Here is a 24,382-nt window from a genome sequence, read left to right as displayed (position 1 = left end):
TAACATCACACCTAGCTGCTAACATGAACGAAAAGAAAGAAAAAAGACACGTGTTACAAGTCAAATCACTCTTGTCTGAGAAATGTCTGCTCTGGCTATCAGGAACTTAAATACCAAAGGAAAGGTAAATTGGATTAAGTTACATTTGGAAGAGCGTTCCAGTAAGAGGCTTGGTAACTTCTGATTGCATTTAATAGCATTAAACTGAATCAGTTTCCAGATAATGGTTTTTGCATGCCGCAAGTTGCTTTGATAGATTCTGTCCTTACAGAAGGTATATCTGTGTAAAGGACTAAGATGAAATCAGCCTGCAAAGACAGAAATGATGTCAGTAAACCAGTCCAATTCTCCACAACTGCCTACAAAAAAGAATATATAAAAGATGGGAAGGGAGACATCAATCATGGCTGTTTGTTTTTATAAAAACCCATTCTGAACTTGAGTCACCCAGCTTGCCGTCTTGGCTGTCTGCAAGATCAGTTCCAACTAATTGCCCAGTTGTCCCATTGCCTGTATGACATGGTCTATAAAATGCAAACGTAGATTGAAAAGGAAGACAAGAGAAAAGAAAACCCCCAACTGATACATATACACGTATTTTTTTAAGAGATCACTCAGCTTCTTCCTCTGACCTCATGGCTGGAAGGTTCTAACAAAGGTTTCTCAGTGTGGAGGGTGTTCCGTCTCCTCCTTGCCTTGTGATTATTCCTTCCCACGCCCTAAGATTTAGGACTGGTTGGGGGTCACATGGGCCAGGCCACAAGAGTCGCACTGCACAGCTGCCACAGGAGCCCTGCCTTTGCCATCCTGACACTGCTGGGATGGGGCTGGCTGGGCTCTGAAGTGAGCTTGATGGCCTTTCCTGGAGGCACATGCCTGTCTGAAACTGAGTGCCTGAGACAGTGACCAGGCAAAGGGAAATGTAGAAGCAGGTCTCCCTCCGCACACAATCCACCAGGCATGCCCAGGGAAAATTACTTCTACCCCTCTCCTCTTCTGCCGCTCTCTATGACCATTAGTAACCCACTGTACATTCCTGGGTGCCTGTCTGGCAGGCTCCTGGGGTAAATGGACCTGAACTCTTTACTGTGTTCCCCTGGTCTTCTAGTACCTCCTCCCAGTGGTCTCGATGCTCTATGACCTGCAAGCTCTCTTGGTGGGACAACTGCATGCCATTGCTCAGAATGACTTCCAGACACTGCACAGCTAGACACTGTGCATTGTTAGCTGAGCACTCTGACCAATCTCCTTTTAGCAAACCCGCTTGAACTACAGAAACTGGAAAGCTAAAAACTACATTTCCGAGACTCCCTGGCAACAACAAGTCTAAATGTGACCCAAGCTCTGAGGAGCAGACACATTTACATGACATCTGAAAGGAGATGGTGCCAAGTAGTGGCTGTACAAAGAGATCGGCCCCTCCTAGAGACCTAGTATGTGTGATTTTTCTGGGGCAGTTCGCAGAGATTCTCATGTCCAGTCCCTGGTAACCAATGCTGGGTGTGAGTGGTGGTGCCAAGGGAGTTACTACTAGAGCAGTCCTGGTTCTCTAAGGTCCCTAAAACCCTGTCATAAGTCATTTTCTGCTTAAACTCCTTAGAGTGGCTTCCATTGTCTGCAACTAACAACATTAATCAAAACAACTTCTTATCTTATACCTTAGGTTTTTTAATCCTTAATGTAGTGTCTCCTCCTCATTGTCACAGAAAGTGCTTCAGGTACACGCCTCAAATTTCACTTGAGAAATGGCAAGTCTCAGTTACTTTGAATATGTTTTATATCAGCTTTGTAGACTAGCATTCACTTAACAAGGATCTATTAAAGGGGTACTGTGTACCAGGTACTGAGATGACCATGGTGCACATATAAGACACAGCTCCTGCCTTCATAGAGCTTACAATCTAGTAGAAAAAGAATAGTGGCTGGGCGTGATGGCTCACACCTGTAATCCCAGCACTTTGGGAAGCCAAGGCGGATGGATCATGAGGTCAGGAGTTTGAGGCCAGCCTGACCAACATGGTGAAAACCTGTCTCTATTAAAAATACAAAAATTAGCTGGGCGCAGTGGTACGTGTCTGTAATCTCAGCTACTCAGGAGGCTGAGGAAGGAGAATCTCTTGAACCTAGAGGCAGAGGGTGCAGTGAGCCGAGATCATGCCACTGCACTCCAGCCTGGGCAACAGAGCAAGACTCCGTCTCAAAAAAAAAAAGCTACATTTATTTAGCATCTACTCCTACCAAACACTAAAATTGACACTTTAAATATGTAACTCATATAATTATCAAAATAACAGACACCATCATCCTTATTTTACAGTTGAAGGAACTAAGGTTCAGAGAGGATAAATAACTTGCCCATGATCAGAATTTTATGCCTAGTAGGGGATAAAACTGAATTTAAATTCACATAGTTGACTCTAAAAGCTGCCTCCAATATAAACTGTTGATGCCTTGAGGGTAGGAAATCTATTAAGTTCATCTTTGAATCTTATAGTTGGAAAGCTCATCTAGCCCAATCTCCCACCTATTCCAGAGTCCCTTTTATAGCAGATGCTGCTAGTTTCCTACTCCAAATCCATAATTCCCTGCTTCCTCACAAATAGAATGCCTAGTTTGTTCAGAGCACCACCGAATCCAGCTAAAAACTAAATTTCCCAGACACTCTCACATTTATTAGAGGTCATGTGACCCAGTTCTATTCAATAAGAATCCAGCTGAATGTGTTGAGGATTTCTGGAAAAGTTTTGCCTTGTTAACATGAGCCACCTCTTCCTCCTTGACACTTCTTCCTGCTGGAAGGAGCAAGTGAGGCTGGAGGTAGGGCAGCCATCTTCAGGCAGCAAGGATGAATGCCACATGTAAGGATGACAGGCCGGAAGAGAGAAGGAGCCTGGGTCCCTGATGGCATCAGGAGGCTTCTACATCAGCCTTGAAGACACAGTTTAGCACATCTTATTACATGAAAACTTTCTTGGGAATCCCTATTTGATGAAGCCCCTATAGTTGAGTTGTTGTTATATGGACTGAAACTCAGTCTCTAACTGATATACTGTCTTTAACATTCTGGATGACTAAGAATCGACTTATGTCTTTCCCGTGATGGGAAACTGTCCCATGAAAAGCCACTTACATGTTTGGATGGTCCTGTAGAAAATATTTTTTCTTCTCCTTAAACTGAAATCTCATTCTCTATAAGATGCATGAGAATGCAATTTAAGACAAACAGCAAATAAATACCATCTGTGCATGTCCCAAGTACTTGCAGACTATCTCAAGTAATCTTGTATAATTGGCCGGGCGCAGTGGTTCACAGCTGTAATCCCAGCACTTTGGGAGGCCGAGGCAGGCGGATCACGAGGTCAGGAGTTCGAGACCATCCTGACTAACACGGTGAAACCCTATCTCTACTAAAAATACAAAAAATTAGCTGGGTATGGTGGTGGGTGCCTATAGTCCCAGCTACTCGGGAGGCTGAGGCAGGAGAATCTTGTGAACCTGGAAGGTGGAGGTTGCAGTGAACTGAGATTGCGCCACTGCACTCCAGTCTGGGCAACAGAGCAAGAATTTGTCTAAAAAAAAAAAAAATTAAATCCTGTGTAATCTTATGTGGTATTATGCCCAATTTGCATAATGAGATCACAAATAAGTTCACATTCTAAGGTTCTGGATGGACGTAAATTTGGGGGGACATTATTCAACTCACCACAGTAGCAAAATTTTTACCTAAACCTCAGTTTCTCTCCTAACCCAGAGGCTTTCTATTGCTGTTTGTGGGTTAATGATAATGAATTTGGCCTATTTCAGTATATATAGCATGTGTAAGATTGTTTAGATGGATATAAAATTTAAAGCACCTTCAAAAACCACTGTCACCCTTATTTTACATGTTTGAATCTCTAAAAGAAGTGCCATGCATCAAGCCCTATCTTCAATTACATATAATTAGGTTCTATTTTTGTGATGAATACCTTACTAGTTCCAAATCTGGCTTCGTTTTCACAGTTGAAAGTAAACACTCACAGTTTACATGTACTGACATATTTCTCTTCATTTCAATCTCACAACACTATGTTGAGGAAAGAGTGAAATCTCTGTTTATCAAATATTACTAATATGTCTGAATTATCTTATTCTCTCTGAAATTCTGCGTAAGTGTCAGTTATACAAAGTTACCTTGAAAACACTGCCTCGCATTTATTCAGTACTCACCATGTTTGGTGCTTTATATGTATCTCATCCCTATAACAACACTAAAAAGTAATCTTATGAGAAGGCAGGTATTTTATTTATTTTATGTTATTTTATTTTCTTTTTTTCAGACAGAATCTTGTTCTGTTGCCCAGGCTGAAGTGCAGTGGCATGATCACGGTTCACCGCAGTCTTGACCTCCCAGGCTCAAGAGATCCTCCCACCTCAGCCTCCTAAGTACCTGGGATAACAGGCACATGTCACCATACCCAGCTATCTTTTGTATTTTCTTATAGAGACAGGATTTTGCAATGTTGCCCAGGCTATTCTTGAACTGCTGGGCTCAAGCGATCTGCCAGCCTTGGCCTCTCAAAGGGCTGGAATTGCAGGCCTGAGCCACACGTCTGGTCTGGTATTTTATTTTAAATCATAATCCCTTGCAAAACATCCTGCATGGTAGATACATAACAAATGCTTACTGACTAACTTTAGTATTTCTATTCAATTTTGCCATCCTTGCCCATAATCAATAAGTGATCAAAATATTACCAAATTGTAAAGAAGTTCAAGCAAGCTGGGTGCAGTGGCTCATGCCTGTAATCCCAGTACTTTGGGAGGCCGAGGCAGGTGGATCTCCTGAAATCAGGAGTTCGAGACCAGCCTGGCCAACATGGTGAAACCTCATCTCCACTAAAAATACAAAAATTAGCCTGGCCTGGTGGCAGGTGCCTGTAATCCCAGCTGCTTGGGAGGCTGAGGCAGGAGACTCGCTTGAGCCCTGGAGGCAGAGGTTGCAGTGAGCCGAGATTGTACAACTGCATTCCAGCCTGGGTGACAGAGGAAGACTCCGCCTCAAAAAAAAAAAGCTCAGGTAAAAAAAGGGAAGAGTCTTCTTACTAGATGTGGTGCTCCATGTACATTATTAGACATCAACAAGTAGGAAGCAACTTAAGGTTTAACCGGAAATCAGAGTTCCTAGTCTAAAATAGCTAATTATTTGTAAAGTACTTTTATATTATTTAAGGAGTCATGCTCTAATTAATGAAAGTCTCATGTCTTCTGTACCTTCCTACATCAGAAACCTCTGTTGCTGCTGCCTGATTCCGTGAGACATGCACTCCTTACATGCGTGAAGCATAACTAGGTTAATCTCCTATCTGTAACATTTCAGGATAAAAAAGAATTTTAACTCTGTTATAGAATTATCAAAGAAGAACACTTTGGTCATTTAAGGATTAGAAAGAAAGCACTTCTGATTCAATGAATCTCCTATCTAATTTTGGTAATGGCTATATAATTTCATTTTTGCAATGCAGATAAAAGGATATTTTAAAATGAGAATATATCGATAAAGGTGGTGCCGTAAAAGCTACAAATGGCTAATTCCTGCTCTCTTTCTTTCATCCCAGGGAGTGCCATGACATTATGCCTGTTAATAGAAATCTGAGCTAACTGATGTCTCTGGTAGTGAACAGAAGCAAATATAACAGACAACATAGTTGCAGATGAACAATAAAATCACGTCTCGTGTTAAATAAGGTTAAGTCGGTAAGGTCTTGGCCATGCAGATATATTCAGAAGCCTTAGACTCTCTTTACCAGGCAAGAGAGTAGAAGAAAAGGTAATTCTTATACATGGTTTTACAACTAAAATTGCCACTTGTTTAAATTCACATTTTTACACTTTTAAAGAATGGAATTGGTTATTGGTATTCATGTCGCTACAATTCCTGAAACATCTTTCCTATTTTTTCCTTATAGATGTAAAATATCACAAAGGTAAATGTAATATCTGTATTTTTTGACAATTTATTCCATAATATCTTTCACACTGGAGTGGTTATTAAGCTTAAGTTGCTTTCCTGGAAGCTGCAAGATACACGTGGATGAATACATTCTCTACACTCAAATAACCTGTATTCCAGCAAGAAAAAGACAAATGGCTTAGAGCAGAAAGGCCGCAGGACAATCTAGGGGGTTGTGACGGTTAGGTTTCAACTTGCCTGGTTAAAGAACACTTAGAAAAGAAACCTAGTAAAGTATTATTTTGGGAGTGTCTGTGAAGGTGTTTCTAGAGGAGGTTGACATGTGAGTCTGAGTGCGTTAGGTGGGGAAGATCAGCCCTCCATGGGGGCAGGCACCATCCAACCAGCTGGGGGTCTGGAAAGAACAAAAACCGAGAAAAGGCGAAAGTGTCCATCTGTCTGCTGGAGCTGGGACACACTCTTCCTCTCCTGTCCTTGAACAACAAGCCCAGGCTCCCTGGCCTTTGGACTCCAGGACTTACACCAGCAGCCCCGCCGGTCCTCAGGCCTTTGGCCTCAAAGTGAGAGTTATGCCATCAGCTTCCCTGGCTCTGAGGCCTTTGGACTTGGACTGAGCCATGCTACCAGCATGCCAGAGTCTCCAGCTTGCAGATGGGCTGTCATGGGGCTTCTCGGCCTCTATAACCACATGAGCCAATCCCCCAGATAAATCCCCTCTCCTATCTCTATATCTATCCAGCTAGCTAGCTATCGTATTGAGCCTGTCTCTCTAGAGAACCCTGACCAATACAGGGGCAAAAGAAGAAATTGCTTTTGACTACGGGAATCACAGAACTCCTCAAGAGGAAGTAACAACTGATCTGGAACAAGAAGAACAGATAGGCCCAGTGATAGGAGAGAGCACACAGTGATAGGAGAGGGCACACAGGGTACAGGAATGGCATGACAGAGACACAGGATTCTAAACCCAGCTCATCTCCAGAGTCACATGGACAGAGCTTAAATCATGAAGTATTCAGGTTCCAGCACCCAACTTACTGGTGTGTGTCTCTCAAAGTAGAGCCTGAGAACTGTATGTTTTGTTTCCCCAGTAGATGCTGCTGAGGGTTCAGGTTTGAAGCACTGGACAAAAAGTAAGAATCTACAGGAAATATTCAGAGCACAAGAAAAGCAGAGAAGACTGTCTGAGGCCTTGAAATGCCAGGCTTAAGAGGGAGGGAACCACCGGGGGCTCTGTGGGTAGCACAATAACATGATCAGAACTGTGTTTTGGGGAATGACAACTGGCAGTGGCCCAAAGGCAGACCTGATGAGGAGACTCCAGGCAGGGAATTCATCAGCAGGTTGATCGTGGTCATCCGGGTGAGACGCAGGGCCCAAACTAATGTCACAACAGCAGCAGTGAAGAGGAAGAACTGAAAGCTGCAGACAACAGGGTGGGAGACTTGGTTAATGAGCTGCAGGCAGACTAGGGTCGCAGGCTGGCAAGGGAGCAGGCTGAAGGCAGGTCTGACTGAAAGGCCCAGTGTCCCATGTGGCTGCCAGTCTAGAGCTCAGGTTTCTGGTCCGATAGCACGTGTCACTTCTTCCTGATATTGCCAGCAGCTGCTAGGACCACTGCCTGCTATAGTACTTTCTCTCCAGATGCTCTGGCCCACACTTTCAGCTGCCTGGCCAGACTTGCTCCCATCACCTGCAACACAGTCAGATCAGATCTAATGTCTGTGCTTCGCTGCAAGGCACAGGGCCTACTTTCCAAGCTCCAGATGCCCTCCAGCCCTCCTCAAACCCACTGCCAGCTGGCTGGTCTCTGAGCTCTGCTCTTACAGACATGGTGGACTGGCCTGCTCAGGCATCAGTGCCTGAACAAGGCAGAGAAAGCACATGGTTTCACATGCAATGATGCTGTTTCTATAAAAATGACGACTCAACTAAAATAAAAAACAGTGTAAGCACTGACCACCTGAGGATAAAGAGCAGGGAGGATTTTGGGGCTGCATGATTTTTGTTTTGCTTTGCTGTGTTTTTAATTGGAAAGCAAAGCCATGGAAAAAGAAAGCTGGCAGAGGAAACAACAGAATAGCGTCAAGGCTCCTTTCCCAGTGGATCAGGCAGTGATACCACCAAGGTCAAGGCTGGCTGTGAAAGGGCAGGGCTCGTGAGGCACCACCAGGGTGGTGAGGCTTTTTTGTGTATTTTGTTTTGTTTTCTGTAACCCAGGGGCTGACAATCTTTGCAAGGGGGAAGAACAAATAAATTATGGCCCCTTCTCAGCCACTTCACAGACACTGCACAATGCTGGGGTGCTGAGGCAGTCTCTGGCAAGCTGAGCTCAGGAAGCAGGTCAGGCTGGCTGTGGGCAGAAGGCTGGGGGAAGCATGTGGCCCCGGGGCAAATGGTCACCTGATTCTGTGGAGGTGTGGGCAGCCACTTCCCTGAGTGCCGGAGAAGGGTGAAAGGAGGCAGCCAGGCCTATGTGACACATGTGGCAGGGAGGAAATGCCTGTTCTGGCAACTTTGGGTCACTGTGTGATTGCATAAATATCAGCAATATTTGCAACAGAAATCCAAAATTTATGGTTCTTACTATGCCTCTCATCTCACTCCCCAAGCTCCAGATGCCAAACTTCTCTCCCTACTCTTACCTCTGCACTTGCTGTTCCCTCTTCCTGGAGTGCCCTCCTATCCCCCATTCTCAGCCTGGTGAAATCCCATCCATCTTTCAATTCCATGCAAAGGTGCCACCACTTCCATGAAATACTCTTTGACACTCCCAGGCTCAATAGACCCTACACCCTCCTCTGATCTCATACAACACAAGGTACACAACTCCATTATGACCCCCACATGATGCATGCCACTCTACACTGCTATGGACTGAGTGAGTGTGTCTCTGCCAAATCCTAACCCCCAAGGTAATAGTAGTAGGAGGTGGGACCCTTGTAAGGTGATTAGGTCACAAAGGCTGGCCCTTCATGACAGGATTAGTGCCTATAAAAGCCCCAGAGAGCTCCCTCATCCCTTCCACCATGTGCGGGCACAGTGAAAAGGCACCATCTATGAGGAAGAAGGCTCTCATCAGACACTAAATCTGCAGGTGCCCTGATCTTGGACTTCCAGCCTCCAGAACTGTGAGAAGTAAATTTCTGTTGTTGATAAGCCACCTAGTTTAGGATATTCTGTTATAGCAGTCTGAATGGACTAAGACATGTACTTAAGTTACGTGAGCTATGTTTCAGCCATGGATGTGCCTTATTTACCTTTGACTCCACAGCACCTGCAAGCAGGTGCTCAATGACCCCTGTGAGCCATATGGATCACACATCAAACTCATCACTTACTAACAGGAAGATCAGTGAATAGAAACTATGCCAATGATGGCTTTACTTTGACCCTTCACTCCTTGGAAACAAGGAGGGAAGAAGTTCTGATGGTCTCCCAGAAGACTATTCTGGTTTAGCAACTACCAGCAAACAAGTCCCTCTGAGACTGTCCACTCCACATCAGTGCCCACCTACCCCCACCCCTCCCAGCCACGTGGACCAGGACCAGGAAAGAGACAAGAGGTCTCTGGGAACCTCTCTTGTTCTGCCTGAGACAAGAAGCAATTCTCTCCAAGCAGCATAAATCCCATAGGTTGATGTCATCGTGGGTGTTGCCACAGACTCTTCTAGAAAGCAGGGGAAAGTTGCTTTACACTAGGGGTCTTCCTCTTGGTAACACAACTTCCTTGGTATGTTACCAAGACTTTGCCAAGTGCTCTATGGATGTTTGTTGAATGAAACAAAATTCCCTGGTCACGTTTTATTAGATATCCTTACCTCACCCTTAGAGCCTTCCTAATGGAAAAGAAGATGAAGTTGGCATTAATGCATTCATTTTGCCTACGTGTACAGAGTCCCTCATTATCAGGAGCCCAGCAGCAAAGGCTTCAACAAGGAAATATCCAAGACGTATTTGAAGCATGGAAAGCATTTCCACAGGCTGAGAGGTGTGGAAGAGAAGTGTTTCAAGTGGCCCGAAGAGCAGAGTAAAGGCATGGAAATACGAAAGTGGTAAGTGTGTGCACAGGGTGCTGCCAGTCCTTGTCATACAGTCCCAACCAGGGAGGCAATGTCAGTCCTGGAATTAGCTCAGGTTCTCAAGCCAGGCATCCATGTACCGGCTGTGTGGCTTTGGGCAAATCCCTTAAATTCTGTGGCCTACATCTTTGTTATCGGTAAAATAGAGATGATAATACCTTGCAGAGTTGTTCTAGGAATGCATAATGCACGTAAAGGATGTGGTTAAAAATGCATAAAATAAATGGAAGATATTATCATTATCATTATTACATTATAAGCTTCTTGAAAACAGACTATTTCTTACTCTTACTTGTCCCCACTGAAATACCTGCCACCTTGTTTTGCCCAAATTCAAAAGATACTAAGTATGTGCTGACTTAAATTTATCTCCTTGCCACTTTATTTCTATTACCGTTCCTTGGTTTCTGTTTTCCTCTTTAAAGAAATGTTCACTACCTTTTGTTAGCCTGATTAGACACTGAAGAAAGTCCATGGACACTGGATGCTTGAAACACAGATCCTATCTACTTTGTATTTACAGATTAGTTAAGGACCGCTTGAAAAATCCACAGTCAACTGTAATAAATAGTAAAGTAATAAAGTTCCCATAAAGAAGAAATTCTATGAGGCTCAGAGTCTTAATAAAAAAAAATAGGTAGGATTTTAATAAGCAGAGAAGAGGGAAAGACAGAACGCATTGCAGGTAGAGACTTTACTGAAGAAATCAATACAGGAAAGTGTGGGGCATATTCAAGAAACCATAGGTAATCTGGCCTGGTCAGTATGAACAAGAAATTGAAGACACAGCCTGAAAAGTAGTGTAAAGCCAGACTGAGAGAGAGCTAAAGACCAAGATGAAGATTCAGTACTTATCTCATGAACAATGGACAGCCACAAGTGATGGGGCCTGGGATCACAGAGTTTGAGATCTGGAAGGTTCATATAGAGGGAGAGTTCACACCTCCTTAAAAGACTGGAAAACCGAAGCAAGGGAATTTAACTTGCTCAAGGTTACTCTGCTCATTATGGCAGAATTGGGATGAAAACCCCAGTTTCCTGATTACCAGTCAAGATCTGTAAGCTCCATACCAGGGAGATGACAATACATGGCGCACATGTAGTACCAGGGAGATGACAACATATGGCACACACGTGCACCACTTCCTTTTTCCTCACCCAAGGCAGATATTTCTAATCGATTGGGGCTCCTTCCTGGTGGTGCGGGTCCAGCCTCACCATCCTCAACGCAGAGCTTCAGTATCTGCCGACAGTCGGCGCTGCCCCTAGAGGTGAAACCTATCAGACTTCAAGCCCTCACTTTGCTGCCTTAATACAAAAATGCTTGCTTTGAAATTCCCACAGAGAATAGCAGAAATGACTGAGGGAGGACTCAGTCACTTACAAGAGTCACTTGGTTGGTGCATCCCTCTGTGTGGGAGGTGAATTTTATCTGTCATGGTCTTAGACATTCTGTCACCAGCCAATGAGAGGGGTTACCCAGGGCCACCTCTATCTGTTCTCTATGCCACCTTGTCTGCTCATGAAAATTACAACTGAGAAGCAGAAGGGGAAATCCCAGACTCGGAAATGAGAGCCCGAGAGCATCAATAAGTAAACACATCGCTTAAGATGAGGACAAGGAAAGGGGAAAGTGGGTGTGGGGAAAGAAAATAATGCATTAACCCACAGCACCATTAAATGAAACTAAGCACTTCAATGTTTCCTTTTTAGTTTAGAAACCACTAACTAAAAATGAAGAAAAAAATCAGGAAGTTCCCTCCTTAGTGTTAACAATAGAACAATCCAGTGTACTGTTACAGGAGCAACTTCTTTTTAAAAAGAGAGGCACTGAATGTTCAGATCAGCCAGATCTTAACTGGTAGTTTGACTTGGGTGCACTTTGACATCTAAAAATAGAGTTGTGATGGAGATCAACTGTAATTAACTTCAGACTTATTTAAATTATGTATTCAACACTGAAAGGATACACTGGCAAGAATGCTAACAACGAATGTGGGAATTTTGGATTCTCTTTCCCTCTGTAGCATGGAGGCTTGGTGAAATTCTCCCTGACTGTCTCTTCTAATTTGTCCCACCCCAACCAGTGATGAGCACCTACCTGGAAATATTTTGCAAAAAAATTTCTGGAGTATTTTAAGATCCTTCTCATTCAAAATCTGTACAACATACACAAAGTAAAATTATAATAAACTATTATAAACTCCCTACTTTATAATAAACTGATAGATCAAAATCTGAATGTAAAAATAGGCAAATGAAGATATTGTCATATAAACGGTTTTATTCATTTCCCCAAAGGACTCCCCATAGACTCCCCTTGGAAAAAAGAGGGCATGCAGTTTAGATGATTCAACTTAGAAAACTCTGACTGCTCCTCAATTTTTCAGGATTACACTTGTGACCCAAAGTGAAGTGCATCTACATTCAGTAGACTATGATGGTTTCAAATTGGGTGGAAAATGCCAGGAATAGAATTGTTCTATGAAAAATGAGGCATAAGAACAAAAGAAGTCGCATATTTTTAAAAGGTTGCTTTTTTTGTTCTTGGAGTTTTACCATAACATTAAAAAAATTGAGTTCCATTTTTTGAAAAGTAAAATCCTCCCCATGCCGTATTTACAAAACTTAGTAATTGACTGATTAGATTAAAATAGAATTCTAATAGAACTAAGCCAGCTCACAGAAAACACAAAATACGTCCATTAAAAATTTTTCACAAATATCTCCTTCAGTGATATTTATTTGTATGCTTGCTTGTTAATTATATCAATAATTAAGGTATTAATAAAATTAATCTCTTTCCCTGCATGTGAGAGTATTTTTTAACATGTGTGGAAGGTTTAAAGCTCATTTCCAGGAAAAAAAAAAAGTTGTCATGAAATAAAAAGACAAGCATTCACCCTGAGAACCACAATTACTGCTTTCCTCATAGAAATGTCATCTGAATCTTTCACGTTTTTTCCTTTTCTTTTTTTTCCAGAAGGAAAGTCAGTTCTGTATATTTTTCCAGACTACAAAGTATCTCACTTCAGGATTTTAGCATTTAAACTTGTACCCTTCTTTATCTAAGTTTGCTCTTAATTAATGTAAATAAGCATCAATGAGAAATTGCAATACTTTCTGAATATAATTGGCATTGGCATGGTATTCTATTTGGAGCCTATCCACCTGAACCCAGTTCTAGAAAGAAAAAAAAATGTGTAAAAAACTGAGAGGCCCATTCCGCTTCCACCAAGACAAACTGCTGATGCCTTGAAGATGCTGCTATTGGCTGAAGGATTTCATATACACACAGTGTTGACATCACAGCCAGTACTATACAGAGGGCAGCCACAGTTAAATGTGCAGCTCCCATAGACCTTTGAATTAAAGCAGGGTCTCTGATGATTGGCACTTTTAATTTTTACTTTCAACAATGCCAGAGAGATAGTTTTATTACAGACACAGTAGCACAGTCTCTGGTTGCTGGAGGTTTGCTATCTGCCTTCCAAAGCCTTTGGTGAGGACTGTGACGTGGCAGAAATAGATACATGTCCTATAGAGGCAGCCTACCTAGTTTCCATGCCTGTTTCTGTCACTCATAAGCTATATGACTTTTGGGCAAGTCTCTTAACTACAAAGAGAAATAAAAGAGTTACACAACCATAGGGTGGTTGTGAGAATTAAATGAGCTCTACAAATGCATCTCTGTATAGAGCCCTCGGGACAATGCCTTGCACATGGTAAACAGCATGGAAGTGTCTGATATTCTTATTATGTTTCATATCTTACATGCATAGCATGAGATCTCTAGGTAATTAATGAAGATTACATCAAATTTTCTTCTTAAGTTGCCTCAGTGGATGGTGGCTCTCCTCTTGGCATAAATTTTGGGAGAAGAAAGGAGATTTTTGTTTATTTGTTTGTTTACCTCTCAAACTAAAATTATGTTTGCCACTCAGCCCTCTAGTTTGCCACTAGCCCATCTAGCAGATGGGAAACTGTGAGGCCTCCTTTCCTCCTGCTGGACAAGTTCCTTCAGGACCTACTACCTGGCACTCTCTCCTACCCTTTCTCCCTCCCCTCCTGCCCAGCTTTGCCCTTTCCTTCACCCTTTAAGGAGAAGTGTGACTGTCACTAAGACTACAGAGTTCCTAAACTGCCCCCATGTTCTAGAAGGCTTTCCCCCCATGGTCTGCCTGGTAGACTCCTTTTAATTTTCCAAAACTTGGCTCAGCTACCACTGAGACAGCCAGGTAGGAGGGGGTCCCCAGAGAATCTCTAACCAGCCAGCGCACCAGGGGAATGCACACTGGGATGGAACCTTGGGAAGTTTGCCCAGTTTGCATTGGGGAGGAGCCTGGCCCCTCCTCTTCCTATGTGGAACCTGAGATTCCAAAGGCCAGGTGGGAAGCACTCTAGCAGGGACTCTGGCCTAGTGAGAGTCCCTGTTTCCCCCTTTTCTTCCTTTTCACCCAATAAAACCCTGTTTTAGTCACCATTCAAATTGTCTGTGAGCCTGAATTTTTGTGGCCATGGGACAAAGAACCCCATCTCTGACTGAACTAAGAAAAAGTACAGGCCGGACACGTGTTTCACACCTGTAATCTCAGCACTTTAGGAGGCCGAGGTGGGAGGATCACTTGAGGTCAGCAGTTCAAGACCAGCCTGGCCAACATGGTGAAACCCCGTTTCTACTAAAAATACAAAAATTAGCCGGGTGTGGTGGCATGCACCTGCAATCCCAGCTGTGCGGGAGGCTGAAGTGGGAGAATCACTTAAACCTGGTAGGCAGAGGTTGCAGTGAGCTGAGATTGCCTCACTGTACTCCAGGCTAGGTGACACAGTGAGACTCCGTTTCAAAAAAAAAAGAAGAAGAAGAAGAAGAAAGAAAAAGTCCTGCAATACCACTGCTCCCAAAACGCCTTGACACCCCTCCCACACCCCACCGCCCCCACCCTCATCTGTGGTCTGTGGCATTGCTGGCCTGTGGTTCTTTTCATGATGCTATGATTTGTTTCTTTTCATATTTGTCTCCTCCAAGAGGCTGTGAATCTCATAGGAGTAGATGGCATTTTATCTTTTTTCTGTACACACAGCACATAGTAAAATAACTGGTCCCTAGCAGGTATTCAATAAATAATTGTTGAAAAAATATATAGTTTCTTCTACCTGCCCAAGACTAGCTTTCTCCCTCAGACTGTCATTCAGCTATGATTTTGCAATCTTTTTCACCATCAAGCATTTAAGACAGATGTCAGATATGCTGATTCAATAGCCCCTACCTGTCTTGCCTCAGAGATGGAATCAATACTCATTCTGCTCTTGAAGCGAGATACAACACTGCAGGGAAGAGGTGAAGGCGAAAGGGGGCCAAATGCTCTCCAAATAGTTTCCGGGGAAGGTGCCTCATCCTCCTTTTCAGAGAAGCAGGTCCTTGGGGGCCAGGCTCAGGGGACAGTGTGCCCCAGGAGCCTTCCTAGGGTGCGGTGGTTCATGGCCTCAGCCTGCACTAGGGAAGCCCAAGGTGGATACCCCAACTGGCTCCATCCAAGGTCCAAATGCCAAATCCAGCCAGTCAGCCCATCCAGTGGGATCATCATTGGTAAAAGGGTGGCTGCCTGTGGGCTGGATGTGGCCCCAGATATATTTTGTTTGGCTCACAGGGTCTTAAAAAAAGTTTGAGTTAGCTGCCAATGTCTAAAAATTTGCAGACTATGGCATTTTTTAAAAATAATCTACATTTCTAGCTTAACTAGAAGAACGGGCAACAATGGGTCCCTATTGCTGGTGGGAGCGCTTCGTCGGAGGGGACCAGTGCTGCCCTCTTTAGGTGGGGCATGTGCTCTGCAGTTTCCCACACTCCTCCCCTCACTCAATTACTTCACCTCTCTGAGCACTATGCAAAGGAGTTTGCAGCTCGGGCTAGGCTCAGCAAGAGAATCCAAGTACTGAGGCAAGGACATGTCATCTGGAGGAATCAGATCAGAATGTGGGAAGAAGCCCTGAACCAATGGGACAAGAGCTTTCTGTAAGAACTTTGAGACTTAGGCCAAGGTAGGAAAGTGATACGAAAGGTAGGGTTGAATGAAGGCTAGAATTAATGTGACAGATTTTTTAGAAAGTGTGACGGTGGATGGCTTTTTGAGGGGGGTGTGTGTGTAAAATTTCATATCTCCAGCCAGGACCTCTTTCTGAATTCCAGATCTGTTTATCCAACTGCCTATTTGACATGTCTAATGGGCATATCAAACTGAACATGCCCCAGTGGAACTATGGATGGTTTCCCCAAACCTGCTTCTCCTAACATCTTTTCCATCTCAGTTAATGGCACCTCTATTCATTCTTCCAGTTGCTCAGGCCAGTAACTTTGAGATTATCCCTGATTCCACATCCTCTCACCCCCATGTCCAGACCATCAGCAAATCCTGTTCTAGTTCTACTTTCAAACCCTTCAGAATTCAAGTATATCTGACTCCCACTGCCATCACTCTGGCCTGAGCAATCATCTCCCTCTTAGATTATTGGAACAGTCTCGTAAATGCTGCATCTAATTCTGCCCATGCCTCCTGTAGTCCCTTCTCCGTACAGAGGCCAGACCGATCATATGAAAATAAAAGTCAGGTCGCATCATTGCCAGTTCAGCACCTTCCAATGATGTCCCATGCACTCAGAGTGACAGAGCCTCTGCTGTGACCTACATGATCTCCTAAGATCTGTGAACCACCCTCTACTTACACACGCCAACTTCCTTCTTACTACTCTGCCCTGCCTTGCTCATTTGCTCCAGCCACTCTGGCCCTCTTGCTGTTCTTTGAACACTCCAGGCATGTTCCCACCTCAGGGTCTTCGTCCTGGCTCTTCCCCTACCTAGTATGTTCTTTCCCCAGACCTCTCATTTCATTTAGGCTTTGCTAAAAGTCCCCACCTTGGGAAGGCCCTCCCTGATCATCCTATCTCAAATTCAGCCCTTCTTAATACTTTATATCCTCATATTTGCCCCATTTTTCTCCTCTCTAAATTGTACCTATTTTTGTTGTTGTTGTTGTCTGTAACTCTCAGCTAGAATATAAGCTCCTTAAAGACAATCCTCAATACGTTTATGTGTCTTGTTAACTACCACATCCTCAGTGCCTAGAAGAATCCACGGCACATAGCTCATGATCAGTCAATGTTAAATAAACGAATAAATACATATTATTTCTATATGCTATTTTTTGAAATCATACTTAGATATGATCATTCCCCATGCAAAACTATTTAGCGGTCTGCCTGATGAGATGAAATTGGCGGATAATACACATATTAGACCTGAAGTTTTAATTTCATAAAAAATACATATGGCCGGGTGCAGTGGCTCACACCTGTAATCCCAGCACTTTGGGAGGCCAAGGTGGGCGGATCATGAGGTCAGGAGATCAAGACCATCCTGGCTAACACGGTGAAACCCCATCTTTACTAAAACTACAAAAATATTAGCCGGGTGTGGTGGCACACGCCTATAGTCCCAGCTACTCGAGGCTGAGGCAGGCAAATCGCTTGAACCCAGGAGGTGGAGGTTGCAGTGAGCCGAGATCGCACCACTGCACTCCTGCCTGGGTGACAGAGTGACACTCCTAAGGAAAAAACAAAAAACACATATTGAAGTATGAGTGTATGACACAGATTCGGATGATGGAGTGACAGAGACTTGCAGGACCACGTAACACAATGCTGTGCCGTGCAGCAGGAAAGATAGTTCTGCTCCTTTTAAACCTCCTGGTCCCTTGGAAGCATGTACAAAGGATGACACCATGTCTAGAATTTTTCATGTGCAAGAGCTATCCACTCTGCACCAAGCATTATTCAACCTCTCCTTTGTCCACTGGTCTCCTATATACATCTCTCATTTCTCTGGCTTTGGAACTTTTGTTTGTCTGACTCTGAGGCCTCCAGCTCCATTGCCTAATCTCCTGGCTCATAGCTGATCTCCTGCCTCCAGGCTCAATCCTGCAACCTCCTTTCCTGTCTGCTTTAGCCTAGAGGGTAGATGTTAGACAGAAAGGAACCCAGGAAAGTTTCTGGCAAAGGCACTTACTCTACTGAGATGCTTTTAATTTTTTCCTTTCTCTTTTCCATCAGACTTTTGAAGTTATCTGGAAAAAAATAATCAAGTTTTGTGATGACTTCTAACTAAGAAGTCATAAAACTGAAACCTTCAGAATAGCTTTAGTCAAACACATGTTGAAAAGGTATGTCATACTCCTCCAAAGATATGCGGTGTGAAGCACACTTGAAAAGGCATGGGATGAGGAGTTACTGAAACAGTCAGGAATCTGATGAGGAATTTACAGACCTGCAAAGGCAAGGCATGCAGCCTGGAAATCTAACACTTTACACCAACTTTTTCCATTGAGCCAAGTGTGAGATAAGACACTGCTAATTCTAATCACATTGAAACATTTTCTATCTCATACATTATCATGGAAAATGGAAAAGGGCCATCTTGGAGTTATAAAGGTTTGTGTAGCTCCAAAAACTAGGTGGAGTTTAGGTGCTGGTTGAAAGGCCGTTAGCAAAGAAAGCACTTCAGCTGTTTTGGTGCTGTCATCCTTGGCACCTTGGGGTAGGCAGAATAATGAGCCCAAAGAGGTACATGTCCTCTTCCCTGGAACCTCTGAATATCTTACATTACACAGCAAAGGGGACTCTGCAGCTGTGATGAAGGATTTTGAGTTGGACAATTATCTTGAATTACCAGGGTGAGCCTAATGTAATCAGAGGAGGCTTTATAAAAGGGAGGCAGGAGTCAAGAGAAGTGATGACAGAAGCAGAGGTGAGGGTGATGTGGGGCCACGAGCCAAGGAATATGATCAGCCTTTAGAAGCTGGAAAAGGCAAAGAAATGGATTCTCCCTTAGAGCCCCCAGAAGGAACAGAGCCCTGCCAACCCATTTGAGAACTCTGACCTTACATAAGTGCAAGCTGGTAACTTTGTATTATGTTAGCCACTAGATTTGAGGTAATTTGTTATAGCAGCAACAAGAAACCAATACATGTCTCTGATCTCACTCCCATGTTCAGTCCTTCAGCAAATCTAGTTGGAGAATGTCCTAGGTCTTCTAGGGACCAGGCTAAGAGAGAAGATATTGAAGTTGTATGTGAAACCACAACTCATGTAGTGGCAGCTCTTCACTGACTGCACAGGAGCAACCTTGCAAATGGCCACGGCAAGTTCCATGAAGAGGGCTGCAAGAAATGCCAGACACATTAGGACAATCAATGCATTTACTGAGTCACAAAGATGGGCTTCAAACCAGGCCTGGGATGATCTCCACCCTCACTGTCAAGTACTCTCTAGGGGAACTTGTAAGAGTAGTTGGGATCCACTATTGGAGAAATCCAAGAGACAGGCGAGGATATTACTCACTGACACCAGTATACATACTCCTATCATGCCTTTTATCTTCTCACAGAAATTCCACTCTTCCCCTCAGGCTCTCCTTGTACTTCTAAACTCCTTTCTCCTCCAGGGAAGCTTATCTTCAAGACAAGATCTGATAAACCTATTTGCTAGAAAGTAAACAATGACTGCAACATTTAAACCATACCTCCAAGGGGTATCTGCTTTTATTTTTATTTTTTCCTTTCCAACTTTCATTTTAGGTTCAACGGCTACATGCACAGGTTTGTTCCATGAATAAATTGTGTGTTGTGGGGGTTTGGTGTACAGATTATTTTGTCACCCAGGTAATGAGCATAGTACCCAATAGGTAGTGTTTGAATCGTCATCCTCCTCCCACCCTCCACCCTCAAGCTGGCCCGGTGCCTGTTGTTCCCTTCTTTGTATCCATGTGTATGCAATGTTCAGCTCCCACTTATAAGTGAGAACATGTGGTATTTGGTTGTCTGTTCCTGTATTAATTTTCTTACGATAACAGCCTCCAGCTCCATCCATGTTGCTGCAAAGGACATGATTTTATTCTTTTTTAAGGCTACATAGTATTCCATGGTGCACATGTACTACATTTTCTTTATCCAGTTTGCTGTTGATGGACATCTAGTTTGATTCCATGTCTTTGCTATTGTAAATAGTACTGTGATGAACATGTGCTTGCATGTGTCTTTATGGTAGAATGATTTATATTTTGGGGGATATATATCCAGTAATAGGGTTGTTTGGTTAAATGGTAGTTCAACTGGTAGTTTGGTTAGTAAGTTCTTTGAGAAATCTTCAAAGTGCTTTCCACAGCAGTTGAACTAATTTACACTCCCATCAGCAGTAAATGTTCCCTTTTCTCACACCTCACAAGCATCTCGTTTTTTTTTTACTTTAATAACAGCCATTCTGACTGGTGTGAGATGGTATCTCATTGTGGTTTTGATTTACATTTCTCTGATGGTTTGTGACGTTGAGCATTTCTTCATATGCTTGTTGGCTGTGTGTATGTCTTCTTTTGAGAAGTGTCTGCTCATGTCCTTTGCCCATTTTTTTTAAAAATGGGGTTGTTTGTTTTTTTGGCTTAAGTTCCATAGATTCAGGATATTAGACCTTTGTTAGATGCATGGGTATTCGCTTTTTAACAAAGATCAGAATAAGACTATAAGTGCCTTGAGGACTAAAACTACATTCGGGTTCTCTATCATTGGCATCTCTCATCCCTAATACCACGCCTGGAACTAAGTTGGCCTTAGATCAATACTTACTAAATGAATTAATAAAATTGTACCAGTAGACAGCATATCCCCTCCTATGCTATCTCCCCTAAATGTCAGCACTTCCTGATACAGAGATAAAAACCTGTTTTCATGACAGCTCTAAAACAAATGAGACCTTGGGAAAAGGCTTACTAAAAATAACCATCATGCTTATGTTACTTTAGCTTTCAAATCACTTTTTAGAACACCAACTTAATTATTCTAATGATGCAAAATCTTTCTTAAAAGTGGTGAGTACAGAAGGGTCATGTGACTTGAGACATGACATTGCCACAGTAGATGAGAAATGGAAAATAAAATTTTAAAGTTTCAATTTGACTGAACAACAAGGGGTACAGGTCTCTAAATTACCATGTAGCTTTGATGAGCATTCACAAAGCCTTCATTTACTTAGAACTTCAAAGCACAAGATCGCTCTGTCCAGAAAGCTCCTATGTTCACCCTTAAAACCTCATCATTGACTGAGACTTTAAAAATCCCATGCAAACTTAAGAGTTATAACCTGGGGCCAATGGAGGGCTTCAATGAGGTTTATGGGTGGGCCCCACTAAATTTTATGATTTTGTGCAATGAATTATTTTAAAAGAATGAGTCTGATCGAGGAAGGTTTAGAACCTGCTGCTTTAAGAAATGGTACCAGACATTATGTCACTACCATAATGAAAATCTATCCTTTTTTGGTGTTATGATCTCAAATAATTAATCTTTTCATTCAGTCAGTTGGTCACCATATCAGTTTCTTATTGCTGCGGTAACAAATTACCATATACTTGGTTGCTTAAAATAACACAAATTTATGATACAATAGTTCTGGAGGTCAGAAGTCTGAAACAGTTCAAGGTAAAATCAAGGTGTTGGCAGGGCTGCATTCCTCCTGGAGCTCTAGGGAAAGAGAATCCACTTCTTGGCCTTTTCCAGCTTCTAGAGGCTGCCAGCAGTCCTGGGCTGGTGGTCCCCTTGCATCTTCAAGGCCAGCATCGGCCCGTTGAGTCTTTCTCACTTTGCATTCTTCTGAAACTGACCCTGCTGTCTCCCTCTTTCACATTTAAAGGACCCTTGTGAATATATCAGGCCCACAGGAAGATCCAGGATAATCTCCCTATCTCAAGATCAGCTGAGAGCAACCTTAAGCCCATCTCCAACCTTAATTCCCACTAGCCACACAACTTATTTATAGGTTCCAGGTGGATGTGCACATCTTGGGTGGGGGTGCATTTTTCTACTTACTACAGTTACTTAACACCTGTTTTGAGCACCCACTTCTAGTATGAGATTTCGTAAGAGATTTTGAGGATAAACTTTCTGACGTGGTCCTCACTTTTCAGGTGACAACAATAAAAGATGATGACAATAGCTGCCATTGCGGAGCATTTGCTCTGTGCTACTCCATTCGAGGCATATGATACGACTTAACTCATTTAATCATAAAACAGCCTAGGATTTAGGTGATATGATTATCACTATTATAGAGAAAAGGAAATGAGGCACAAAGAGCCTGTGTTTCCTGCCCAGATCACATAACTAGTTTGGTGGCAAGGTGCAGTTTAAACACAGGCACTCGGACACTGGTACCTGAGCTCTGAATCTGTACTAGTTTGCTCTCTAGTATGACATTGAGAAAACTTAAAGAAAGAGGGGGCATGAATTAAGGAAACAAAAGCAATATAAATCGTTGAAATAATGTGAATGTTCAAGCTAAATAAGGACAATGGAAATTAAGATAAGTCATAACAAGGATGTTAAAAAGGTTGGACCATAATATGTACACGAGGACAATTCAGTGAAAATAATCAATGAATAGTCATTGTCACCACTGTCTGTTTAAAATAATGTCTGTCATAAAAATAACTGAAGTTTTCATAGGGAGTATAAATAACAGTTAGAAAGAAGCCTGCAAAATTTAATGGTATCCTGCATTCAACAAGCATTCAACAACTCTAAAATATGTGAGTGCACACCGATGGGATACATGATCAGCTCAGATGGAAAGGAATGACCTCAACCAAGCCCCAACACTGTGAAAAAGATGCACCGCTATTCTTGGATGGAAATAAATATATCAGATCACTCATCGTGTTTTCAGGTTTGAAGCTACCAGAATGAAATTAAGTCTGCAAAATTCAAGGATGACTGCTTCTTAGACATGGAAATAGTATCTGTTGAATATAACTCTACAGGAAAAAGAAAAAGGAGAGCCAGAGACTATTGTTTCTCAAAGGGAGAAAGCAGCTGGTACTCCGGGAGAGTAATTTACTAAGGCTTCCTGGCTGCAGACATAAAAGGATGAGAAGAAATCTGACAAGATGAGAATAAGAGTTGGCCACTAAACTAGAGAAAAGGTTAGGAAAGTACAAAGGATTTTTTTTTTTTTATAGCTTTGAAAGGAAGACTGAAAGAAAGAGTAAGAAAAGAGAAATTTTTATTTTAAAGTCTCATTTCACTCTAATTCTGACTATAAAAAAAAATGACAGCAGGGTCCTGAATCTATTGTTTCCCAATGAAGTCCTCATAAAACGTCCTAGGTTTATAAGTCTGTTTACAAATCCAAAGAGGAATTTCCTCTCTGGCCTTTCTCAAGCACAGCCTAGGGTCTCAGTAGTCAAAGCGTGCTGTTTCTGCTCCTAACACAATCACCAGGAATTCTATGATTCAAAAACAAAGACACTGGAGGGAAGAGTTGTTGCTGTTTGCGTAAGGAAAAGTGGTTTACCCTTCAAGTGATTGACCCGTTCTGTAAGATTATTAGAAGTAAAAATAAATACTTAAGCTGCAACAACCTGCAGACACTCAATTAGTAAGATGATCTGTTCAGGTAGGAATCGTGATCACATGTGATGATAAAGATGAACAACAAGCAACATACGACCAAAAAAGGAAGCACCGTGTTTAACTAAAAATACAGAATGTTCAAGAAGCAGCCTGTATTGCCCTTATACACTGTAACCAATAATTTAAAGTGCTAATGATAGTATCAGAGCTATAATTTGGTCCCAAAAGAAACGTCTAAAAGGCTAAAATAAATACGTTGGAAAACATCCACCCCCAAAAGTGCAGTACTAATTTTTTTTTCATATTTCCACAGCAGTGCCCCTACGCAATCTTTGGACTTTGCTGAGAACAGTATGTCACCATTAAGGAGATATCTCTTTGTTGCAGTTGCTTAATAGCTCAGTACATCAGATGAGGGAAAATAAATGGCACAGCACACAAGGTGGGGATGGGCTGGCTCTGCATAATGCAGTAAAGACAGGTATGTAGATAATATTGTCCTTTTATATAAAAATGATGCCATCGAACATCCTCCTCCTCCAAAACACACACCTTTTCTCCTACCGGTGATGAATTTTTGTTCATTTCACCATACTCTCCCAGTTCTTCTGCTATCACATAACCTGTTTGCTGTGGTTGCAGAATACCGTGGCAGTATTTAAATAGCGGACCAAGTACCAAGGTCACACCGGCTCCTTGTGCAACCAACTTTGAGCCAAAATTAAGCCAGCAGATACACAGTGATGTACAGAATATTTTTCCCCAAAGCAAGCACAGTACTGGATCAGACACATGCCGTATAGCTTATTGGAACGGTTCCGTGTCCTCCTGCCAGGCTCATCACAATGCACTTGGCAGTTTGGTATGCTGGAAAAAAGGTTTATGAATTCCTGGTTGTG

The 24,382-nt window shown here is 42.7% G+C and overlaps 1 protein-coding gene and 1 long non-coding RNA gene across 8 annotated transcripts in view; one reads left to right on the top strand and one right to left on the bottom strand.

The window, feature by feature from the left end:
* The window catches only part of LOC105475787 (chimerin 2), a 314,261-nt gene that overhangs the window by 255,172 nt on the left and 34,707 nt on the right, over nucleotides 1-24,382 (bottom strand). Inside the window, exon 1 of one of the 5 annotated variants that reach the window (XM_071094982.1) lies at nucleotides 7,260-7,500. The exons of the other annotated variants lie outside the window; for them this stretch is intronic. Coding sequence (XP_070951083.1) covers nucleotides 7,260-7,311 — 52 coding nt within the window. The 5' untranslated portion in view covers nucleotides 7,312-7,500. Of the gene's footprint in view, nucleotides 1-7,259; nucleotides 7,501-24,382 lie in introns of those variants that run through there. 5 annotated transcript variants of the gene reach the window in all.
* The window catches only part of LOC105475791 (uncharacterized), a 44,930-nt gene continuing 29,504 nt past the window's right edge, over nucleotides 8,957-24,382 (top strand). For all 3 annotated transcript variants that reach the window (XR_011622262.1, XR_011622264.1, XR_011622263.1), the window contains exons 1-3: nucleotides 8,957-9,084; nucleotides 9,850-10,008; nucleotides 23,797-23,964. This is a non-coding gene — a long non-coding RNA (uncharacterized lncRNA). The remainder of the gene's footprint in view (nucleotides 9,085-9,849; nucleotides 10,009-23,796; nucleotides 23,965-24,382) is intronic.

The sequence above is a fragment of the Macaca nemestrina genome, chromosome 4, assembly GCF_043159975.1.
Source record: "Macaca nemestrina isolate mMacNem1 chromosome 4, mMacNem.hap1, whole genome shotgun sequence".
Taxonomy (NCBI): Eukaryota; Metazoa; Chordata; class Mammalia; order Primates; family Cercopithecidae; genus Macaca; species Macaca nemestrina.
This window is presented reverse-complemented; position numbering and strand designations above follow the sequence as displayed.